This window comes from Thunnus maccoyii, chromosome 1 (genome assembly GCF_910596095.1).
Source record: "Thunnus maccoyii chromosome 1, fThuMac1.1, whole genome shotgun sequence".
In the NCBI taxonomy this organism is placed as follows: Eukaryota; Metazoa; Chordata; class Actinopteri; order Scombriformes; family Scombridae; genus Thunnus; species Thunnus maccoyii.
In genome coordinates, this window is record NC_056533.1 from 17,478,371 (window position 1) to 17,499,366 (window position 20,996).

At 40.0% G+C, this 20,996-nt stretch overlaps 2 protein-coding genes across 4 annotated transcripts; both read right to left on the reverse strand.

Annotated features, from left to right (window-relative positions):
- Positions 1 to 537: 537 nt before the first annotated feature.
- supv3l1 (SUV3-like helicase) lies at positions 538 to 9,289 on the reverse strand. Its single transcript, XM_042420008.1, has 16 exons — positions 8,623 to 9,289; positions 8,339 to 8,416; positions 7,336 to 7,443; positions 7,131 to 7,245; positions 6,844 to 7,012; positions 5,797 to 5,908; positions 5,229 to 5,306; positions 4,830 to 4,921; positions 4,540 to 4,720; positions 4,120 to 4,213; positions 3,555 to 3,674; positions 3,341 to 3,440; positions 3,161 to 3,241; positions 2,490 to 2,666; positions 1,810 to 1,958; positions 538 to 1,616 (listed from the first exon to the last, which is right to left on the reverse strand). The coding sequence occupies exons 1-16, from the start codon at positions 8,900 to 8,902 to the stop codon at positions 1,199 to 1,201; spliced, it is 2,352 nt and encodes a 783-aa protein (XP_042275942.1). The 5' UTR covers positions 8,903 to 9,289; the 3' UTR covers positions 538 to 1,198.
- Positions 9,290 to 9,884: 595 nt separating this feature from the next.
- Positions 9,885 to 19,838, reverse strand: vps26a (VPS26, retromer complex component A). 3 transcript variants are annotated; one of them, XM_042418240.1, is made up of 10 exons: positions 19,699 to 19,838; positions 18,998 to 19,138; positions 18,466 to 18,615; positions 17,701 to 17,776; positions 16,979 to 17,135; positions 16,421 to 16,585; positions 16,158 to 16,264; positions 14,383 to 14,484; positions 14,086 to 14,195; positions 9,885 to 12,417 (listed from the first exon to the last, which is right to left on the reverse strand). In XM_042418240.1, exons 2-10 carry the CDS (start codon positions 18,998 to 19,000, stop codon positions 12,301 to 12,303), a joined length of 987 nt encoding a protein of 328 aa, XP_042274174.1. In that variant the 5' UTR covers positions 19,001 to 19,138; positions 19,699 to 19,838; the 3' UTR covers positions 9,885 to 12,300. The 3 variants fall into 3 exon arrangements, with proteins under 3 accessions (XP_042274174.1, XP_042274168.1, XP_042274163.1); XM_042418234.1 differs by having other exon boundaries at positions 18,998 to 19,163; XM_042418229.1 differs by lacking the exon at positions 18,998 to 19,138 and having other exon boundaries at positions 19,699 to 19,837.
- Between the last annotated feature and the right edge of the window lie 1,158 nt (positions 19,839 to 20,996).

Here is a 20,996-nt window from a genome sequence, read left to right on the forward strand (position 1 = left end):
TTTGAAACATTTTTGAGATTTTGACATGCATTATCAGTACGTTTTTTTTTTTGAGAAACAATATGGTCCGATTACTACAATAATGATACCAGGTCCTGATTTCATGTTTCTGATATTTTCTGACAGCGACACTGATATACTGTATATTTCAGGAATGTAAATATTTGAGGGATGTTAAGTTTATTTCACCTTCTGATGACTGGACCTCTTCATTAGTGCATCTTATCAGTGTTTGGCATAGCCGATAGCATATGAACTCATCTTTCCAGTATTTTTTTAAATAAATGCACTTGCAATTTGTTTACAATTCACATCGAATCATTTTGGAGGTGTTGGTTTCTGTATATTTTGAAAACTCAAATGTGAAAGTCCTGATTGATAGACCTCTTTTTTTAAGTGCTGCTACTTGGCATTCAACAATGTGAGCTACCTTTTTAGCATTATCAAACATTTCTTCAGTCATTTTCAATGTTTGCATTGTTTTGTTAACACAGGTCCGTGTGCCATATTAATACCATAAAGGTGACATCAAGACAGTTAAAACAGTAGCTTTTTTATTGACTAATCAACTTAAATGTACAAACAAGGAAAAATATGGTATTTCATCTGTATATAGACACTCCGAGGGCTGTACTGAATTCAATCTATTCAAAGCGTTAGCAGAATGTTCAGAGAAGATGTCTTTAATTTGAGAGCAGTTTTAAGTGAACGCTTCAGATGTACCCAAATAAATTGGATATATTCTCTCATGCTGTAAACTCAATCCATACCTTCATAACACACACACACACACACACACAGTGCATTCTGAAATGTTTCCTGGTCACAATGACTATAAAATTAATCATTTATGACACTGTGTGAAACAAAATGGCGGTTACAGACAAGTGATAGATCAGGCAGGATATGACATCTCCCACAGGGGTCTAATGGGAGAATCTCTCATTGGGTACCAGATCCTGTAGAGGGGCTACGAGCAGCAGCAACCCGTAGTTCTCAGGAAGGATATTTACGGACATCAGCTAGTAACAGTTCGTATGATTACAGTCAGGAAGAAAACTTACAATGTGAGCTTTTTAATCACAGTAAAAATAAGTAAATTACATGACAGAATATTCTGATGTAAATCTCAGTCCAAACCACATGATCATGATCAAATAGTGCTCTTGTGTCAAAAGTCGTGTAATTTTTTCCCCCTTCATTTCTTCTTCTTTTTTCTTTTCCCTTTGTTGCTGTTATTTTGATGTTCTGTATCGAATGCGCTCCGGTTGGGAAAATCCTGCTTTTGATCTTTAGACCATTCTCTCTGCAGCTGCTGGAGCAAATCCGGGGTCAACAGTCCGTCTCTCACCAGGCGACTAGCCAGAGAACTGTCCATCATCTGTCCTGAGCCTCGTTGACCTCTTCCGCCGGTCAAATTATTGCTGCCACTGTTCCTGCCAGATGCTGCTTGGCCACGCCTGTTGCTCTGTGTCTGTGGTGGTTCAGTGATGGTCGCATCTGTCGCTCTGATGAGACGTGTAATATTTCGGACGCCCTGTTGGATGATGTCATCAAGTTCCCGCTGGATTTCCCGAACCAAGCCTGTGTCTGGAAACATGTCCATGAAACGGTAGCTACAGAGACAGACAGACATCGACAGCAACATGGATTAGCATGGTAAGTCCACTTGTGAGAATATAATGTCATACGATAAAGAAGAGTTTGAAGATGTTGATAATGAGGCTTGTTTCATGAGTAAAGGTGTTGCGGACACAACCAACCAATGACTAAATCGACTGACAACTACACAAAAAAACTCCAAGTTACCTTAACCAGAGATAAAGATCCAACACATCATGAACAGCTTCCAAGTGAACCAGGTCCTTTATGTTTTTGGGTGGAGCCAGAGGCCAGCTGACATGGCGACAGACCCAGTCAAACGTCAGGGGTTCGTCTCGACTGAACTGACGGGCAAACTGAAAGAGAAACAAGATTCAAATCAGTGCAGCACAGCTCTTAGTGCAGGACAGAAATCCAAAGCTTAACAAGCAAGAAAATGGAAGGAAATATGTTTTTTGTCATGAACAGCAGCATCATAATTATAACATGATAAGAAATACATGCCAGAGTCAGGAAAAAGGATTTTGTTTGTTGGTTTGTTATTATATTAAACTGGAAACATATTTTGCTCATATGCTTCTTAACCTGCAACTCTACCAGCAGAAAAAGAGTTGCACAACACCAATATGTAGAACTTAACCCTGAATCTCAAAGGTTACTTATTGCAAGACTAAACTTTAATTCTGGAGCTCATAATGTCTTATCAGTGTAACCGTAACTTGAAAGAGGTGAAGTACAGTGCCTATAAAAACTATCCATCCCTCCTTGGCTTTAATTTTCTTACAACACAAAATCACAGTGGATATAATTTTTTTTTTCTGTTATTTCAAAACATATCTCCTCTCACCTCACGCTTCCTCAACATCTTCACTCCTACTAGTCCTTACCTTTAAGAAGGACGTGCATACGAAAGGTTGTTTCTTGTTTATGGGAGCAGTACAGAAGACATAGCGTGACCTCAGGTTGAGCGGGATATGCTGAATCATATCGGCCAGAAACTTGAAGTCGTCAATGTTGCAGACAAAGTACATACCGTCCACCTGGGAGAGACTGACAAATATGTCCTAAGAGAGAGAACGAGAGAGAATGGAGTCAAAAAAGGAAGACGAAGCTACGGCGATAAACAAGACAATTCTAACACAAGCAAAATGATCACCTGGACTTTATTGTTCTTTTGTGACATGCTGATGTAATGGGAAAATATTTCTTGACACATACTAGCATCGCTGCTATTAATAATGCTGCTGATGACACAACAGAGGATAAGATTGGATGAGGTTGTATTAAAAGTTCACACAGTGTGAACATGTGGCCAACAATCCTGCAGAGATCTTTACAGTAACTTTGTGAAAGATCTCTGAAAAATTCAAGCTCTTCTGAATCCAAGAGGCAACCACCAAGTGCTACACAGGTCTAATAATGATATACTGCCTATATATGTATGGCCTTCTATGAGAAACATTCACAACCATCCAGCTCTGTGTGATACATTTCTTTATGCTGTTGATTTGATGCTTACAAAAGATAAATATATGAGGAGACGGGCAGCTATACTCACAATAAGGTTGGACAGTGTAGCATCAGGTAGATGATAGGCAAACATCTCTATCTGCTCTGCAGTAGGATGGAGACCTGCAGTCTGAGGCAAAGGAGAGGAGATAAACACCATCAGTGAGACCATCTGTGTGTCTTGTGTGTGTTTGAGTGTAACCCTGCTTGTCTGTGTGTGAATGATCACCTCTATGGGATCTACGGAGTGTCTGAGTATTTCTTTCAGGACAGGAAGATCATCTCTGTGCATGGTGGTAACTTCTCCCTCTTTAAACTTGGAGGAGAACCTGGAGAAGACAGGTTTTTTTTTAAAAATGACAGAAGTAAAAATGGCTTAATAATATTCTCTCCCATCTTTAATCCTATTGAATGGGAACCATGCAAGTAAAGGTGAGACCGACCTTCCTGCACGGCCAGCTATCTGCAGAGCTTGTGATGTGCTGATGGTCTCCATCTGTTTCTCCCCTTTCTCATTCACATTGGGCTTCACAAGACTGTTGAAGATGATCCGTTTTATACTCCTGGAGAGAGACAAATGGATAGATGTGAGCTGGGTTGATGGCATTTTCACAATTTCTTGTGTAGAAAGATTTGACTGTTAAACTACCACTGGAGTCCTGTTAAAGCCCCAATGTTTTGAAAAAGTAAAACTTTGGTGACACCTAGTGGTGTGTGCTGAAAATGCCAGCAAACATCAGAATAATGTAAAAAGGTAGGATAGTAACCAAATACATGAACAACAAAATAGAAATAACTTCAGTCAGAAAAAGTCAAATATCAGTTAAGAAAAGCCTGGGAGTACAGGTGACTACAGGTTAAATAAACGTGAAGAACATGGAGGTTGGAATAATGTTTCAATATGCTGTACAGTATGAGGACTTGATTTCAGGCCTTTTTACAATCTTTTTCAATTACTGTGTTGAAAAATATCAGGAAGTGGACTAGAGTGTGTATGAGGGTACTTACAGGTTAAGACCCATTCCAATAGCATCTGTAGCTACCAGGATCTTACAGGGGTCGTCAGGATCATTGAATTTCTTGGCCTGGGACAACTTGGTGCCTGTAAACACAGAACAACTGAGTTTAGTCTTAGTAAAACAGGAATCAACAGAGTCTGTCTTTGACACAAAAAGCTGAAATAATGGCTTGTAAATTAATTACGACTTGCATTATCATTAATCTTTCTTTTGTTTTTATAATGTTTTTGGACAAAAGTTGAGATTAAGTTCAATGATTTGAAACACATTAACAGAAGGGTAGACAAACTATCTGATATTTGTAGCCTACATTTAGTCTTCATACAGTAAGAACCGAGTACTGGCTCCCTTCCCCCCACACAAACATGTGACATGGTTACATCCTCCTAAAAATTTCTCACACATTTACCTGGAGGTAAACTCCCATAAATTACAGCACATTGTTGTCCTCTGGCCTCAATCTGCCTGCTTATAGAGTAGATGTCATTTTTACTGAAGCACACGATACAGTCTCCTGGTCTCAGGTTGTCTAATGACTCCACAGCCTGATCCAAGATTGAGAATGGAGTTAAACGCTGGTAGGTGCGGACCTGAAGAGGAACGGAGACAGTGTGGTTACCCAAAGACAAAAATGAAAGAACATTGTACAACATCAGCCAGACTCCTCTCTTCCTGCTGTACTATATGCTACAGCCTCACCTCCACCTCCTCTCCAGTGGTATACATCAGCTCTCTGATAAAGTCTATGGCTGCAGGTTCCCCGCACACATGAATCTCCTCCGCACAGAGACCTAAACAAATACAAAGAAACTGTCAGCTGCACAGGATGGAAACATCAGTATTTAAAATATAAAATAATGAGTACAAAATAACACATAACAGACACAATTAGGGAAACATAGCTGTAATTACAGACCCCAATTAAGAAAAACAACCACTGTTTGTAAACCAATGTTTTAAAAAAAATCTATATAATCACTAATGCAGTAATTTAGCAACTTTAATGAATGCACAGGCTTTTGTGGTGGAGGTTGTGATGAAGATGAAGAGACACATGGTCCGCAACAGTGTGAGAGGTCTCCTGTGTGTGTTACAAACCCAGCAGTGCTCGGGTCCAGGCCCAGCCTCTGGCAGGATCTCTGATCATTTGGATTTCATCAATTACAGCCACCTCATCTACAGGCAGACACACAAGAAAACAAACCCTCAATAAATATTCAGGGTGACACCTTCAAGTGGCCAATTAAACAACACAAACAAAACTTCCATCATGCAGATGACAGTTTCTGCAAGATGTATCTGGAGAAACATTTTGGTTCTTGTTAGCAAAATATCAAAAATAAATATATAACTGTTCAAAATTTCTGCATTTTGGCTGATGACTGCATTCTTAATAGCAGCCCCCCATAAGAAGGTGACAGAATTGTGCTAGATTACTTAAAATATCTCATAAAATCACATGAAAAACTAACAAATGAATTACTGATTTATAAATGTCAAGATAGTAACAAAGTACATCCATCTGAGCATCATTGAGTGCTGTATAAAACAACAACAACAACAACAACACCTGCCTCAAATTATTCTTATTTTTTTAGTTTTTGATTAAAGCTGATACAATCTGATATGATATGAACAGAAATATCTGTATGTTATGTTTACTAACAAGGTGTGGTGACACTGCACATCTCAATGGTGCAGGCCACGTGATCAGAAGCTCGACCCTCCAGGTCCACGAATGTCCTCTCCTCTCCGGTAACCAAGTCACATGGCACACCCTGGGAGTACACACGCACACACGCACGCACACACACACACACACACACACACACACCAACAGTCAACAGTGTGATATGGTGAGAAAGAGATAAAAGATGACACTTTAAGAATAAACGAAGAGATGGGGAACACAAATGATAGACACGGTGAGGTAAAGCCATTAACACCTGAGTAAAAGACAGAAAGAAAAATACTGAGAAAGTCCAAAGCCTCTTTGACACATAGTTCCCAGTAAATTATTGGGATAATCTGTCAAGCACTGCTAGTAGTATTCACATATGCAGCTACATTCAGGAACATTTCTGTCTTGCGCCTTTTCACACATAACATGGCAATGCTGGAATAGATGGGGAAAGAGACAGTCCGGTGGATGGCAGTCATGCAACACTTATCAATGCCAACTACTATAAAACTCAACAGAAGAAGAAGATGGGAGGAGACGTCGCTTATTATATTCAAGGAATTTGGCGGATGAGGAACTGTTTTTATCCGGTACCAGTGTTCTTTTTATGCATTTAATATTCAACAAATTTGCGAGACAAATCACCCGCAAAAGCATTGGCAAGGCAAGCCTAAACAAGTCGTGGATTCAAATACATCATCAGCGGAGTCTTGTGATTAGTTCGTTCGCTCCACACAAAAGCATCTTTCATCAGACAGACGTAACCCTTTACATATTTGTCCCTGAAATGTTCCTGCTTTCAATCACACAGCCATACCAGCATTTTCCCTGAAATGTTATTAGGTCTTGAGGTGGAAAATTGGCGGTACAGATTTCCCAGAATATCAATCACTACTCCCATTCACACATGACCCCATGCAGGAAATGTTCCTGAACATTTCAGGGATAGACTGCATGTATGAAAGAGGCTCAAGAGTGAAACAAAATAGAAAGATTACAGACGGTGATGAAGAAAGAGAGAGAGATACTTACAGCCGTGTTGCTCTTCTCAAAGATTTCGTGGGCCAGTAGTTTCAAGGGGCCACAGTAGACTCCAGACTTAGCAGCCAGGTAGCGCTGGATGGCGTGGTAGGTTTTACCACTGTTAGTGGGACCAGCATGGAAAATCACCTTCCTCTCGATGGCACGAGCCTCAGGGTACCTGATCAACACACACACACTCTAACCACAAAACAATACTGCACAAGATATGACACATGAACTAAAGGTGCAAATCACTGTCGGCACCAGAAAGTTAACTACAATGAGATGATACGTACCAGTTGGCAGGCACTCTGAGGTCTGAGATCTTTCTCAGGTCATCCATACAGTCCAGCATAGGAAAGATTTGCTTGGCATGACGCATAAAGTACGGGTAGAGGTCATCTATATGACCTTTAAAGCAACAAAAATGAAAATTAATTAAAGTATTTCTTTCATTTATTGATACTAATTATGTTGAGGTTTAATTAAAGACTGACAAACCTGCTCCGCAGCAGATGTCACTGAGGATGATGTGCAGATCAGCGGCGAGGGAATTCATTTCTAGTACGTACTTCCTGAAGCTGATAAAGGCCTGGTGGAAAAGACGAGCTGTGTACACACACAGAAACACACAATGAAGACACACAAGGCTGTCAATCCTGCACAGAAACCACTGGAAATCACTGCACAAATCAAGCTGGTTTGATTTCTCTCCGGCTTTGGTATCATGTTGACATCATCAGAGATAACTTCACAAGCTGAAGGCAGTGTGGTGTCGTAGCGGTCTAACATTATAGACATTACATTTTACATAAACTGGTGACGTTCTCTTTAACGGTAAAGATTTAGATTTTATTCATCCTTATTTGTACGATGGAGATTTATTCTCTGTGATTGATGACAGCTTTTATTCGTCCAGAGAAGCTGAATAAATTCATTCCAAAAACAAAACCTTTGGTAACAAGATGGACATCAGGATTCCTTAAACAACCTTTGTCCAGACTATACATGCAATTAGAACTGACTGATGTTCAGCCCTGACAGTCTAGTTATGTCTGACCATCATAACTTTTGCTTTTCTTCTACCCATGTATGAGTGTAACTGTGGGAATAGTTTGACAATCAATATGAATATGGGATATGACTAATGTGTTCAATTTAAACTTTTATGTAAAAATAATGTTATAAAAGTAGTTAGAATTAACACTGCCATAATCATCACACTGTTGCACATTAAATCCTATCGTCTCGCACACACAACATCAATTGCTGGTGATTGAGTAAATGTTGAATCGACTAGCATTTACGTTCACATTAATCAGAATCATCTTTATTGGCCAAGTATGTTTACACATACAAGGAATTTGACTCTGGTTTAGTAGCTCTCAGTGTATTTACACAGAATAACAACACAACAATCTTCAGAAATACACACAAGGAATGTCTATAGTAGGTATAGCAAGTAATGAAGTGTTTTTGATGAATGTTTTGCTTCCATCCTCACCGTCCAGGCCATGATCTGCTGCTAGCTTCTGCATCTCCTTCTTCTTGTAAAACCGGTTCAGAACTTTCAGCAGTTCATCTGAATCAAGACACAATCAGAAGAGAGAGAAACACACATGAGAAAAAGGCTGTCATGTCCCTAATTGAAAATGTTCAAAATGCTGCGCATCTGACAGCTCGGGTTAGCCTCGGTGCACGAAGAAAACCGCTTGACAGCAACAGCCTGTCTCAATGATCACCTCGTTTTCCGAAGTGCTGAAGTGATTTAAGCCTACATGTACTCACCTTTATCTAGGGGCTGGGTCAGCTCTGCTCCCACACTGCCATCCACCGAGACGTCCGCCTTCAGAGAGACGGGGACAAACAGCGATGTGTCCGGAGGTTTGGGAGTAGAGCTGCTGGATGAAGCATGTCTGCAGCCATCAACAGAACTAGCCCGATGTTGTTTATGCAACAAAACAGACCCAGGAGACGCGGGACAGCTGCCGGCGACGATGCGAGCAGCCCGGGGGTTAACATGACGCTGAAGCCGAGAAAACAAACGCAAACACCGGTTTACTGACATCGTTGTATCCCTGGTGTTAGCGCCCTTTTTGGGGCCACGTACAAAACCGGTGTTACTGTCGCTCCATAGTGTCCAGCAGGTCTACACATGTGGATTATGCTCCAGCTACGACTTCAACAGAGGACGGTCAACACATCTCTCTTCCTGCTGGGGACACAACGTGGAACAGGACCCGTCTCTATGTAGCTGCCCACAAATGTGCCTGTTTAGAAAATGATCGTGCGCATGCAAAGCGTGATAAAAGCTGCCTGGAAAATGACCAACGAGTTCATTTCAAATCATGTAAATGAAGATCCAGAGCCATATGTATTTTTGTACATTTACATGATGTGATTGTTTTACGTATTATTAATGCTGCGCAGAAAAGATAGCAAATTATGAACAGGCAACACCAAGGACACCTCCGTAGTTGAAGTGTTTACAGGTGGAGTTTCACTCTTCTGGTACTGTATGCTGTACTATCCTCATTTCTGCATTGACTAAGTCTTTGAAAATGGACAGTCATCGGATAGTTGACTTTCATTTAACAAATGTCTGTGACTCAGCTTAGTTGGGCACAACACTGCAGCACCTGGAGGCTGTGGGTATTTTCAGAGACCGTTTAGATGTTATTAGAGCATCTTTAGTATTATCCACACAGACCTCAACACATTTTTTATGGTCTAGAGTGTAAAGGGTCCGGACGTTGTGAGGCAAAAAGAGGCTGTCATTATCTCAATCAATACAGCAAATCAACCACCTCCAAACACTATTATCTTCATTGTCGATCTAGTGTGCAAGACATGAAGGAATCCTTCTCAGGCTTAGACTGAAACCAGTTAGTCAACTCATTGTATATTAAACATTTTTATACATTGACATTTATTTATGTTGTATATGTATGTTTATGTTAGTTTGTTTTTACTTATTACTTTTGACCTTTCAACTCTTCAAACCAAAACTTGGGATATTTGTTTTAAAAAAAAGTGTCATTCAAAAGATATTCAGTATAAATTTGCTTTATTCACGATTCATTTTAACTATATATTTGGGTTCGGTGTATATATACACATATTATCATACACACGCATCAATGGCATGATTAGACACTGTGTAAAGATTAACATGCAGTAGATAAGACAGGGGCAGAGAGTTTTGGCATTTAAGTGTTTTCTTCATTACCATTGAAGGCATTTAAAGTACGCCAAACAAACTCTACCTGTACAGTGTTCAGAGAGACAGAAATTATGTCTGACAGGCAAAAAAGAAACAAAGCATTACTGCAAATAAATTATACTGTTCCCAAATAAAGGAAAAACAAACAAAATGCACATTCAACACTAGTGTGAAGAAACAAAAAAAAAAAAGCTCAATTGTACATCTGAGTGTCCAGAAGTTTATGAAACATGTAACATGGCGGCATGAGTTGCACATGTCGGTGTCAAAAAGCAACAAAATATTATACTTAGTGAGTCCAATTAAAACTAGTGATATATAAATGACAGTATAATTTCCATTACAGATACAGGAGATCTCTGAGGTGAAGTTGTCCTTGAGTGATGTTTTGTTTCAGCTTCCATGCCCCTTTTAAACAGCATCGGAGGGCAAAGTGCAAAACTGGCCACAGATCAGAGCTTATGGGCAGAATCGCCCTACATACGGGACCGGTGACATCACATAGCTGTATGTGCATCTTTAAAGCAGGACCTAAGCTGCCAATCTGGGCATCACAGTGGAACAATGCTGGATTTAACAGTATATTGATACTGCATCCCTTCCAGTGCTTACAGTAGCAGACACGAGCCATTTATTACATTACTATTCTACTTAAAACAAACCAACAGGCTCAAAAACTCCCCATCCTATGAAAAAAGTAAGTGAAACTGATGGAAACAGTGAATCTACAGTCTGCTGATGAGAGCTAGCATCACTTCAGTTTTCTATTTGATCATTCAAATGTAAATAGAGACTGCTATTCATGCGGTGAGGGCATATTCATTTCCAGGTTAAAAGCAGCTGGACAGCTTTCTCATCTTTTCAACCATTTTGACTTGTGAATCTTAGAAATTCAAGAAAATCTACAGTATATCTTTTACTGACTGAACTGAGAGTCAGCTGAAACCAGAGCTGATGTAGAAACTTAAAGGTTCGGTTCACCCAAATGACGAAAAAATCCTACCCCTAGTGGTATCCTACTAAAGACATTCATCATTCTTTTCTTAAATTTGGATGAATTGATCCTTTAAATAACTTTGGAAGACCAACAACAAATGGTTTCCATCCTTGAGCATTTGTCATAAATGTACAGCAATTTCAAGGTCAAACAAAATGCCTGTTGCCAGAGAAACATCTTGACTTTAGATGGAAAAACACAGTAAAACTCTGAATCATAACCGTTAGATAAATTTGTAGGCAACCCTGTAGTAACCTGACAGACTCAATCAGTGGAAACTGCATCAAATATTCATCTTAAGAAGAGACTGAAATGTATTGAGTATCTCTTAGTAACAGTATGATGATTTTATGCAATAATTGACACAGAAATTATGTTTCTATCTTGCCTAAACATTTTAAATATTTCTGGAATGAAATGAGAAGTGGGCTGGAACTAGAAACCGGTTCGATTTTGTCACTTAAACAAAATAATCATATTTTAAGATTAAATATATGATTAAAATGATGTTAAGATGGACATTTGTTGCACTAAGCTCATTTCCCAATTAAGCAGACATTTGCATGGAAAAAGCTGTTTGTGAATGGTTGTAACATACTTACCATATTCTGTAACTGGGAAATTATTTATTTCCCTGCTAGAAGGATGAACGAGAGCACTGTGGCATCATTATAGCTTAAGGTCAGGTATTGTAAATAAACACAGAGTGTGTGTGTTGACTCATGTCCTTTGTTCAAGCTGATCCCCAAACAAAAAGAAGTTCTTGTTGCAGAAGAAGGGATAAATGATGTGGTGGTCGTCTGTAGCCATGTCTTCTTTTTCGTCTTTGTTCCTGTTTTATTATGTGTTCAGCAAACTGAGACTGTATGGCTTCACTCGTGTGCTTGTGTGTGTGTGTGTTTCAGTCGGAGGGGCCGAGATCAAATAGACTGCCTCACTGCTCCTTACGTGGGTCGATTTGATTTGCACTCTTGCCTTGACATTTAGCATTCAGCAGACTTGGATTGTATGCTTGTGCATCTGTATGCGAGTATGTTTCAGTCCTGGGGGGGGCAGGTGACCGTGGTAGGACAGCTCACATTAGAAGCTGTGATGGGGTGAGGGGGGGCGGGCGGGGATGTCTGAAGGTATGTATACAGAAATTTCTCAGTCCAGGGAGATAGTGGGGCAGCCCTCACACCTCTGGCTGTTCAGCAGTGAAGAGTTGGGGTGTGTCTGTGTGTATTTTCAGTTCGTAGCGTAGCCCTCACATCTCTGGCTGCTCTGCGTTAAGTGGCTGGGTTCGGGACTCGGGGGACTCGTAGCGCTGATGGAAGTTTCTTTTTCTCAGCTTCTCTGGAGCTTTTCTCCACAAAACAATCTCCTAAACACAGAGAACACAGAGGAGCGAATGAAGGAAAACTTTCATTAATCCCAATTAAAAGTGTTGTGGTTGTCAAATAGATGCATACAAAAGAAGAAAAACAAGAACTAAAAGAATGCAGGAATGGATAAATGCACTTTAATAGTCTTAAGAAAAACTCTCCTGAAGAACAGACAGACAATCAGACTGGTGGTTAAAGCTGAAATATACAACATTCAGCCGCACTAGATGTCAGCAAAAAACTATTTAGTATATAAAGATATATTGGAGTAATGGCGTCCTGAGCAGAGAATGAAGTCACACTCCCTCTGTGTGTATCGTAATTCCAGCTTCTCTGTTCTTTGTTGATTTGATGATGAGTCCCTCCCTCCCTGTCCTCTCTGCGTCCATTTTCGGCAAACTTTCTTATATTACGGCTAAACAGTACACTAAAATATGTTTCTGAAAATATCTGAGGCAAGAAATGGGCAATGCAGTGACAGAATCTTGATCCATATTTGATTTTTTCCCAACTTTATTGACTAAACACTGTATTTGTTTTGGTCTGAGATGCTGGTGTTCCAGCGCAACATGTAGTAGGGCTGAATGTCGTATATTGCACCTTTAAGGGGACCTGTGGAGTTTTCTTGTAAACAGACAAAAGTTATGTTTAAATTCCATGTTTCTTACCAAAACGCATTGTGTGTCCTTGAGGTCTAACAAATGTGTTGAATGCAAGACTTACTTCATTATAATAAAACATTTGCAAATATTTTAAATTGTGCATTGTTTACATTCATATTTGTTTGATGCCGGTCTCCTTCTTCACTGCCTTTCATAGTCATTGCAACTGTTCTTGGTGCAGTACCACCACCAACTGTTGATCAGCGGAGTAGCACAAGACTAACAACAGGATGTGAATTGTGCTGACTTGTGTTTGCATCTGTGCATGTGCACTTGCAAAATACAAAAAAAGTGGCAACCAATTATAAGAATAGCTCCATATCATTACTAGAAGTCAAGACCTACACAGGATCCTGTTAATTCATGATTGTTTACCAGTGGATTATAAAATTACACCCCAAATATACCGTTAATTAACTGAATCAACATTTCAATCAATTTGTCATAGGCAGAGACAAACTCTTTGCATGTTAATTCTGCTGCTGCAGGCCTGTGTGACAGACAAGCTTGTAGCAAAACATCAAGACACACAGATATTAAAATGCAGTGCAAACAAATATCATTTGGATGCAAATTCTGCCCGATTATGAAATATAACCTATGAGTGCTTCCTCTTGTTCTAAACACCACTTTTAATGGAAACTTTCAAGTATAAATCACACAAAAGTAAACTCTGCACTGTTTCATGTGAGTAGTGTTTGACATTTCTCCATAGCAGTGTCAAAATGATACAGAGGTTCTGGCACTGGAAAAATAAGCTTTTAAGATCTGTGTCAAAAAATGTAGAAATTTTTAAGGCGCTAGCAGATAAGAGACTAAAAATCACAAATATTTAGGTTCACCTTTTGGTACTTAAAAATGCTTCCATATCTGGGGCTACAGACACAGCTTAGCTGATACTCATTGATTCATGTGTGTCTCTGTGTACCGAGGAAACAGTTACAGATATTAGCTCAGTGATAGCGAGAGTGTAGAATAATACTGCTGCGTGTGCAAGTGTGTTACCTGTTGTTTAAAGTATCTCCTGTCTTCTTCATCCACCAGCACCAGGTTAAGGAAGTAACGTACAGAGAACTTCTTGTTGACATCCCTCATGGTGGGTGTCAGGTCGTATCCTGTTATGAATCAAAAGATGTGATATGCTCAAACTTTATCTCTAAACTTTATTTGTATTATCCTCTGAGGAAGATACAGACTGCATCTTAAATAGCCCTATGCCTTTGACAGCCTTCAAGCCCTGATTACCATTGAAGATACTTCAGTGGTGACGGTACCAGCTACTACTCTTAACAAAAAACTCACCTGCCAGGAACAGTCTGATAGGGATTGATTCTCCTTTAACTGGAGCTCCATCCATGATCTCATACTTAGCAACCGTCTCAGTCTCTGTGGTAGTACTGGGACCTGAAAAGCAGAACGACAATAAGACAGACAGAAAATGGTGAAGTAGAGGAGAACTGAGAGAAACTTCAATGTTCTTATTAGGACCCAAACATTACATTAAAGCTATAGTGCGGGACTTTTACATATAAATGAGCATCTGTTACATTCAAGCACTGATGCTGATAAAGCCTATCATAGCCAGGTGTTTCACAGTATACAGAGTATTTAATCTGGTGTCAGTGGTGACATACTCGCACTGGCCGGATGAATGCATACCGCATATGCTCTATGGGCAGATCATGCGCACCAGAGACTTCCACCAGCCGAGCCGCTTAACTTCCAATTAGCCCTCTGCTAACTTGAATGGGGGGAAATAATTTAATCATGCGGCTCTTCTTGACTTTCCAAATGTTATCGGACTGAATGGATCAGATTCTGATAGTGAAATGAGTCATTTCGTGGGGGTTGTGTGACGCTCAAAACAATTTATCCACCATTTTACAGCTGCAGCAGTAGCGACGGAGTAGGCTATGACGTCAGCATGTGTCAACAGTAGGGATGCACGATATTGGATTTTTTGCCGATATCCAATATGACGATATTTCCAACTCATTGTGGCCGATTGCTGATATATACACATATTTTTTCCAGCTGGCTGAGGAGACTATTATGCATGCAATCATAGATTGAACCAAGTATGATCAAGAAAGACAATATATGAAGGAAGAACTTAGGAAGACTGGAGCTCAGGAGCTCAGCATTAAAACTTGAATGAACCTGCCAAGTGGGTGGAGCAGTAAAGTTTTCTTTGAGTTTATGAGACAGACAGGATTAATGTGTAGAATTTAATCTCTGGTTCACACTCTGGAGCAGAAGGTGGCGGTAATGCACCTAATACGCTGGTTGCCAACCGCCGGTATAAACCAAAAAGAAGAACTTTTTTTTTCCAAACAGAGTAGTACATCCTGGCAGCCGAAGTGTTTCCCATCGGTGCAGCTGAACATAGCAGCTCCTCCGTGGACTGTTTCACGCCGACAGTCACGGTGTTTCCTCCGCAGGCTCCACTTCACTCAGCTGCCCGTCAGACCCACTGCTTCTTCCCACCTTTAACCTGAATAACAAACCGGTGCTCGGTGCTCCGGTTGGATCCACCTGGAGAGCCGGGGCTAACATTAGCTGGGGGGCTAGCAGAGCGTTAGCCGCAGCATGACCGGAGGGAAGCACAGCCAGCTAGCCTTCCAGCTAACGTTAGCCCCGGCTCTCCATGTGGATCCAACCGGAGCACCGAGCACCGGTTTGTTATTCAGGTTAAAGAGTGGGAAGAAGCAGCTGGTCTGATGGGCAGCTGAGTGAAGTGGAGCCTGCGGAGGAAGCACCAGGACCATCAGGGTGAAACAGTCCATTGAGGGAAGCACAGTCAGGCGGCGGAGGGGAAGGCGACATATCGGCCTCTCATAATCAGTAGAATTCGCCAATGCCGATATTTCATTTTAGAGCTTTTATCGGCTAATACCGATGACGTGCCAATAATATCGTGCATCCCTAGTCAACAGTGTTTTTGTAATCACTCTCACTGCCAGAAGGGGGAGACAAAAGTTCCGCACTGCAGGTTTAATATAATTACTTAACGGAGGAGTAAACCAACTACAGAATTTTGTAGCACAGTGTCATGCTACTGGTCCACAGATTCTCACCTATGCCCGTCATCTCCTTCTTGATGAGCTGTAGCTCCATGTGTTGGATCTTGATCCTGACCAGTAGGAAGTAGATCTTCCCCACAATCACGTCCTTTAGGTGGTATCTAGCAATGACATTTTAACATAACATTTGACATTTTGTCATTTGGCAGAAGTTTTCATCTAAACTCAAACTGAATTAAGGATAAATGCGTCTCATTTGGGGTTTACTGAGGAAGCAACAAAGACTATCAGAGAAGTTAAAACAATGCTGATCTTACTTGGATTTATTGTATTCAAACTCGATGTGAAGACAGTCTTCTATGCCGACCTCCATCTTGATCGAGTTGTTAACGTCTGGGTAGGTGGCTAGCTGGTGGACAATCAGCTCATACTCCTTCACTAGGTCAGACAGACGACGGACTATTGTCACTCTGAGGAAATACCTGCAGGAAAAACACAAACAATAGAAGCTTAAGAACCAGACTGAAACAACTCGGAACATGCTGCCACCCAATCTAGAAAGATATACATACATATTTCATGTCTAATTCAACAACCCAGAACATATTTCTAACATATTTTAACCAGCTGGTGCAATTTCTTATGCATTGTTCAGTCAAATTTGGCCAGAATTATGTTGCAGTGTCTAAGATGTAATATTAACAACCTAGGGGTGGAACTTATGATCACTTTGATTATCCATTAATCATCTAATAATTTTGAATACTTTATTAATCATATAGGCTATGAGGTTAACATGAATACCCAATGATCAATGATGACACTCCATGTGATTAATTATATAACAGAACCCAACATTTGTGTTATGAATATACCTTAGCCTGACATTAGCTCCAGTATAGGACTCATAGGGCTTCTCCACCTGCATGAACTCAAAGTCGTAGCTCCTGTTCTGTGTGAGTTCTCCAGGTAAAGCCAACTCTTTCACCAAGTCCACAAACTCATGAGTGTTGCTCTTATCAGAGAACAGCTCTGAAACACAGAAGATTGGATTTAGAGAGGCTTGTGGTCAGAAAAGTGTCAGTTTAAACAAATTAGTAACCACAAGAGTCTCCAAATTTATCACACCTGTTTAGGTGACATAGTTAAGTATTATATATGAGTTTTATTTCAGGATCCCATGCTCTTTCCACACACTGCCCTCATTACCCTCCTTCTACTGCAAATACAATTGGAGGAGGGTTTAACTCCACTATGGTAGGCTGCACATGACAACCACATGCTCTGTTAAATCTTTTAGCCACGTGAGAAAACTGCCTACTGTTGACAAGCAGCTTTCCAGCTATGAGGCTCGATGACCCAATGAGCATGTCTGATATTTCATGCCGCATACAGGAGATAATTATAAAGTTTAAGACAATTTAGAGGTTTTAAGTGTCAGACAGGATACATCCATCAGCACCATCCTACTACCATGAGAGCAACAAAAATATTTAGGTTACGTTGTCAGTAGTAGTTACTTCTTCATATCTCATGCAGAAGGCAGGAAAATAGTGATAACAGAAAGTGATAAATGCAGCACTTCGATCATGCTCACCTATCTGTCCAACAAACTCAATGCGGATGCCCTGGTGCTCGAGTCGTTTTCCTCCCTGCTTCACATTTAGATTCACCTGGAGGATAAACATTTGCTGTGATCGAGTATCTTATGAACCAAAAAAGCATGTTGTTACAGTAATTTGACAGTATTCCAAATCTATAAATATCTCTGACTTTGACGCAGTGAAACTAAGCAAGTCTCCCTTTGAAGAACATAGAAAGATATTTCTTTCTTACTGCTGTCCATAGTTTTTACATATTACATTAGTATTATAACATATTTAGCTATCACATATCTGCTGTTACCACACTGATATGTGTTTTTGTAAGTGTTGGTACAGGTTCTCATCAAAACAAGTTAATCTCTCAAGAAAAAAAAAACACTGTGAAGATGATACTTAATGAAACTCGAAGATGTTAATTTCATGGTTTCTAAATTGATAGTTGTGTTAGACGACAGAAGAAGAGTTGGAAGCCAATTGGCCAAACACAAGGAGGAAAAAGTAATATCGGATTGACCACAATATTATCAAATAAAGTTAATATATGAGCTGATACATTCACAGATAGTAAGCATAACCACTTCATGTTCTACAAAAGTCAGAGCAAATCTTACACACATATCAAAAGACTCTTAGTTTCCCACTGGGCTTAGTAAAAGAGAGAAGTGCTGTTAACTAATTAAAAAAAAAGACAGCACAAATAAACCCTGCTTCATGTGTGTGGAAGCCTGTTTTAGATATATTATGCAGACTGGGTTTACCTTGCCAGACACAGACTCTCCATCGTAGAACAGGTAATGTTTCTCCACTTTCCCATCTTCTGTCTTCAACTCGGCTGTCTTTCTGCTCTCTGCATCGTTCAGCAGCACATCTATCTCACATACCGGCCCAAACAAACCCCCTAGGAAACTCTGGATACAGAGTGCAAAAACATGAGACACAAAATTATAGACAGAATCGAAGTGTGCACTCTCTGAAACAAAACAGACCAGGACTCTTCTAGTTTTTAGAAGCTGACTAGTTATTGAAACACTATTAGTCCCAGTTTCAAGTTACTGTGACAGAACTGAGGCTGCATTTTGAGTTTACAGACATACTAAACTACAAGAGACTGAACTACATCCAACAGAGTTTGTTTATATGCATTTCATAATCATTTACACCACCACATGTCAACACATCAGCTGATGGACGTGTGCAGGACACTGTTATTACCACACTAATTTAATCACTCATCGCCTGCTCCACAACCACATTATTTCCCTGTGAGCTGGCACAAAGTCACAAACACACCATGTTTCAACATGCAGGGGCGGCAAAATCTGGATGAAATCAGCCCAATCATCAAGATGTCACTGGCTGGACAGAAGTGGGATGCTTTCAATCACTGCATCCCCAAGAGTGTGTGCATTTTTTATAAAGCTGGGTGGGCTCCTGTAAAGAAACCAGATCTCCCCCACTGAGTTAGAGATAAGCAAATTACAAGGTTAGTAACTACAATAAAACGTCATCTTAGTCAGTACTTAGGTTTGTAATTTAGCCTTTAACTAGTTGAATCAACGAGCGATGGATGCAGTAATTTCATGAGCTGTTGCTGTAAAGCTACTCCAACATCTGCCTGTCACATACTTCACATTGCATCGAGCTAACCGGTCAACAACATCATCATAACATGTGACACATGACATGTCTCTTAGTAAGTCAACCATTAACTTGAACAACCTGCGATAACATTAGATTATATCAGTTATTCACCGACACATTAAGTTACTGGTAGCCCGCTGGCTAACCAAAATATCACAGAGAAACCAGAGGCGGCCTCGTACTGTGCTAATTCGGCCAACACAGCTAGCTTTCCTGACCGGTTTAAATAGCAAATAGCTGCTGTCAAGCGACGCCTGGAAGTCCGTGTTAATGTTGGGTTTTTTATCAATTAACATGCCGGCTGGTTTCAGTGCGGTCCGGACAGCTGATGCTTGTTTTTTTACACTCACCATCTCGGCCGTCTAGACAAGTTGGAGCTAAACAGCTAGCCTCGCTCTGTATAGCCAGTCTGTCTGAACCAGGAGGTAGTATCAAGGTTTACCGTCATGTGACCCGGGTCATGTGTGTGTGGGCGGGGGAGGAGGTGGTGAGGTCCTTGTTGTCAAAGAATAGTGAAGATGCTGATGATAATAAACTTGTATAACTATATAAACTATAGAATAAGTAGACACTGTTTCCAAATTAGCTTAAAGGAAAGGTTCACTATTTTTCAAGTTTGTCTTAAAACAACAGTCAGGTGCTCGTTTAAACACCGACACATGTTTTTCTTGCTGTAATCATTCCTCCTGTTCATACTGACCATTAAGAGATCCCTTCATGATGCACTTTCAGTGTAAGTGCTGGTGGGGACAAAATCCAGTCCAGCAGTCTTCCTTCTATGCAAAAATGCATTTAAAAGTTTATTTGAAGCTAAGGCTGAGGCTTCAGCAGTCCAAAGTAGTCAAATATTCAAAGTAACAGTCTTTTTAGTGTCATTGTTGTTGTTGGTCTTGTTAGGATCCTTCCACTGCAGCTGAACAGGAAAACACTGTCCATCAAGACACAAAGAGGGAATTTTTTTTTTTTTTTTTTTTTTTTTACCAAAAAAGACTTTAACTGGTGAAGATATCCACTTTATTTAAGTAACTCAGACAGCTGAAGCTTCATATTAGCTCAAATAAACTTTTAAATACATTTTTGCTCAAAACGGAGACTGTGGATTTTGTCCCCCATCACTTACATTTGAAGAGCATTCAGAAAGGATCTTCTAATGGTCAGCAAGAACAGGAGGAATGATTACAACCAGGAAAACCTGAGTGTTCATGTTCATTTGGGCTCCTGACTGTTGTTTTAAGACTGACTTGAAAACTGTGAACCTATCCTTTACACATATTTTTGGCATCTCTGTATAGCGATTTATTGTCGACATATATGCCAATACCAATAGATCTGTGATAAGCCAGTATTGGCCAATAATATTGCCTGCAGATTTATGAGTCAACCTCTAACTTAAATTAAACTGTTTAGTCATGCTGTTTAAAATAACCTCTGGGCTTTTCACTGACCTTCCCTTTTGTATTGTTGTTTGTGAAAATTTGTTTAAAATCAAGAACTTTAATAATATCTATTGTAATGTGATTGTATTACTTTGTGCTGCTGTTGTCCTAAAGGACAACATCATATGTATCATATAATTTATCATTATTGTATAATATACACGACTGCCTAATTAAGTATTTATGATTAGTAGCCTGCTGCATTACATACA

Excerpts from the sequence above, each read along its gene's own strand:
- vps26a (XM_042418240.1), bottom strand. Across the intron at positions 16,586-16,978 it reads GGAGCTAATGTCAGGCTAAG|GTATTTCCTCAGAGTGACAA; the intron begins GTATATTCATAA and ends TTTTTCCTGCAG. Across the intron at positions 12,418-14,085 it reads GGAGATACTTTAAACAACAG|GAGATTGTTTTGTGGAGAAA; the intron begins GTAACACACTTG and ends CTCTGTGTTTAG.
- supv3l1 (XM_042420008.1), bottom strand. The coding sequence starts at position 8,902 with ATGTCAGTAAACCGGTGTTTGCGTTTGTTTTCTCGGCTTCAGCGTCAT. Across the intron at positions 7,444-8,338 it reads AGCAGATCATGGCCTGGACG|CTCGTCTTTTCCACCAGGCC; the intron begins GTGAGGATGGAA and ends GTGTGTACACAG. Across the intron at positions 1,959-2,489 it reads TATGCACGTCCTTCTTAAAG|TTTGCCCGTCAGTTCAGTCG; the intron begins GTAAGGACTAGT and ends TTTCTCTTTCAG.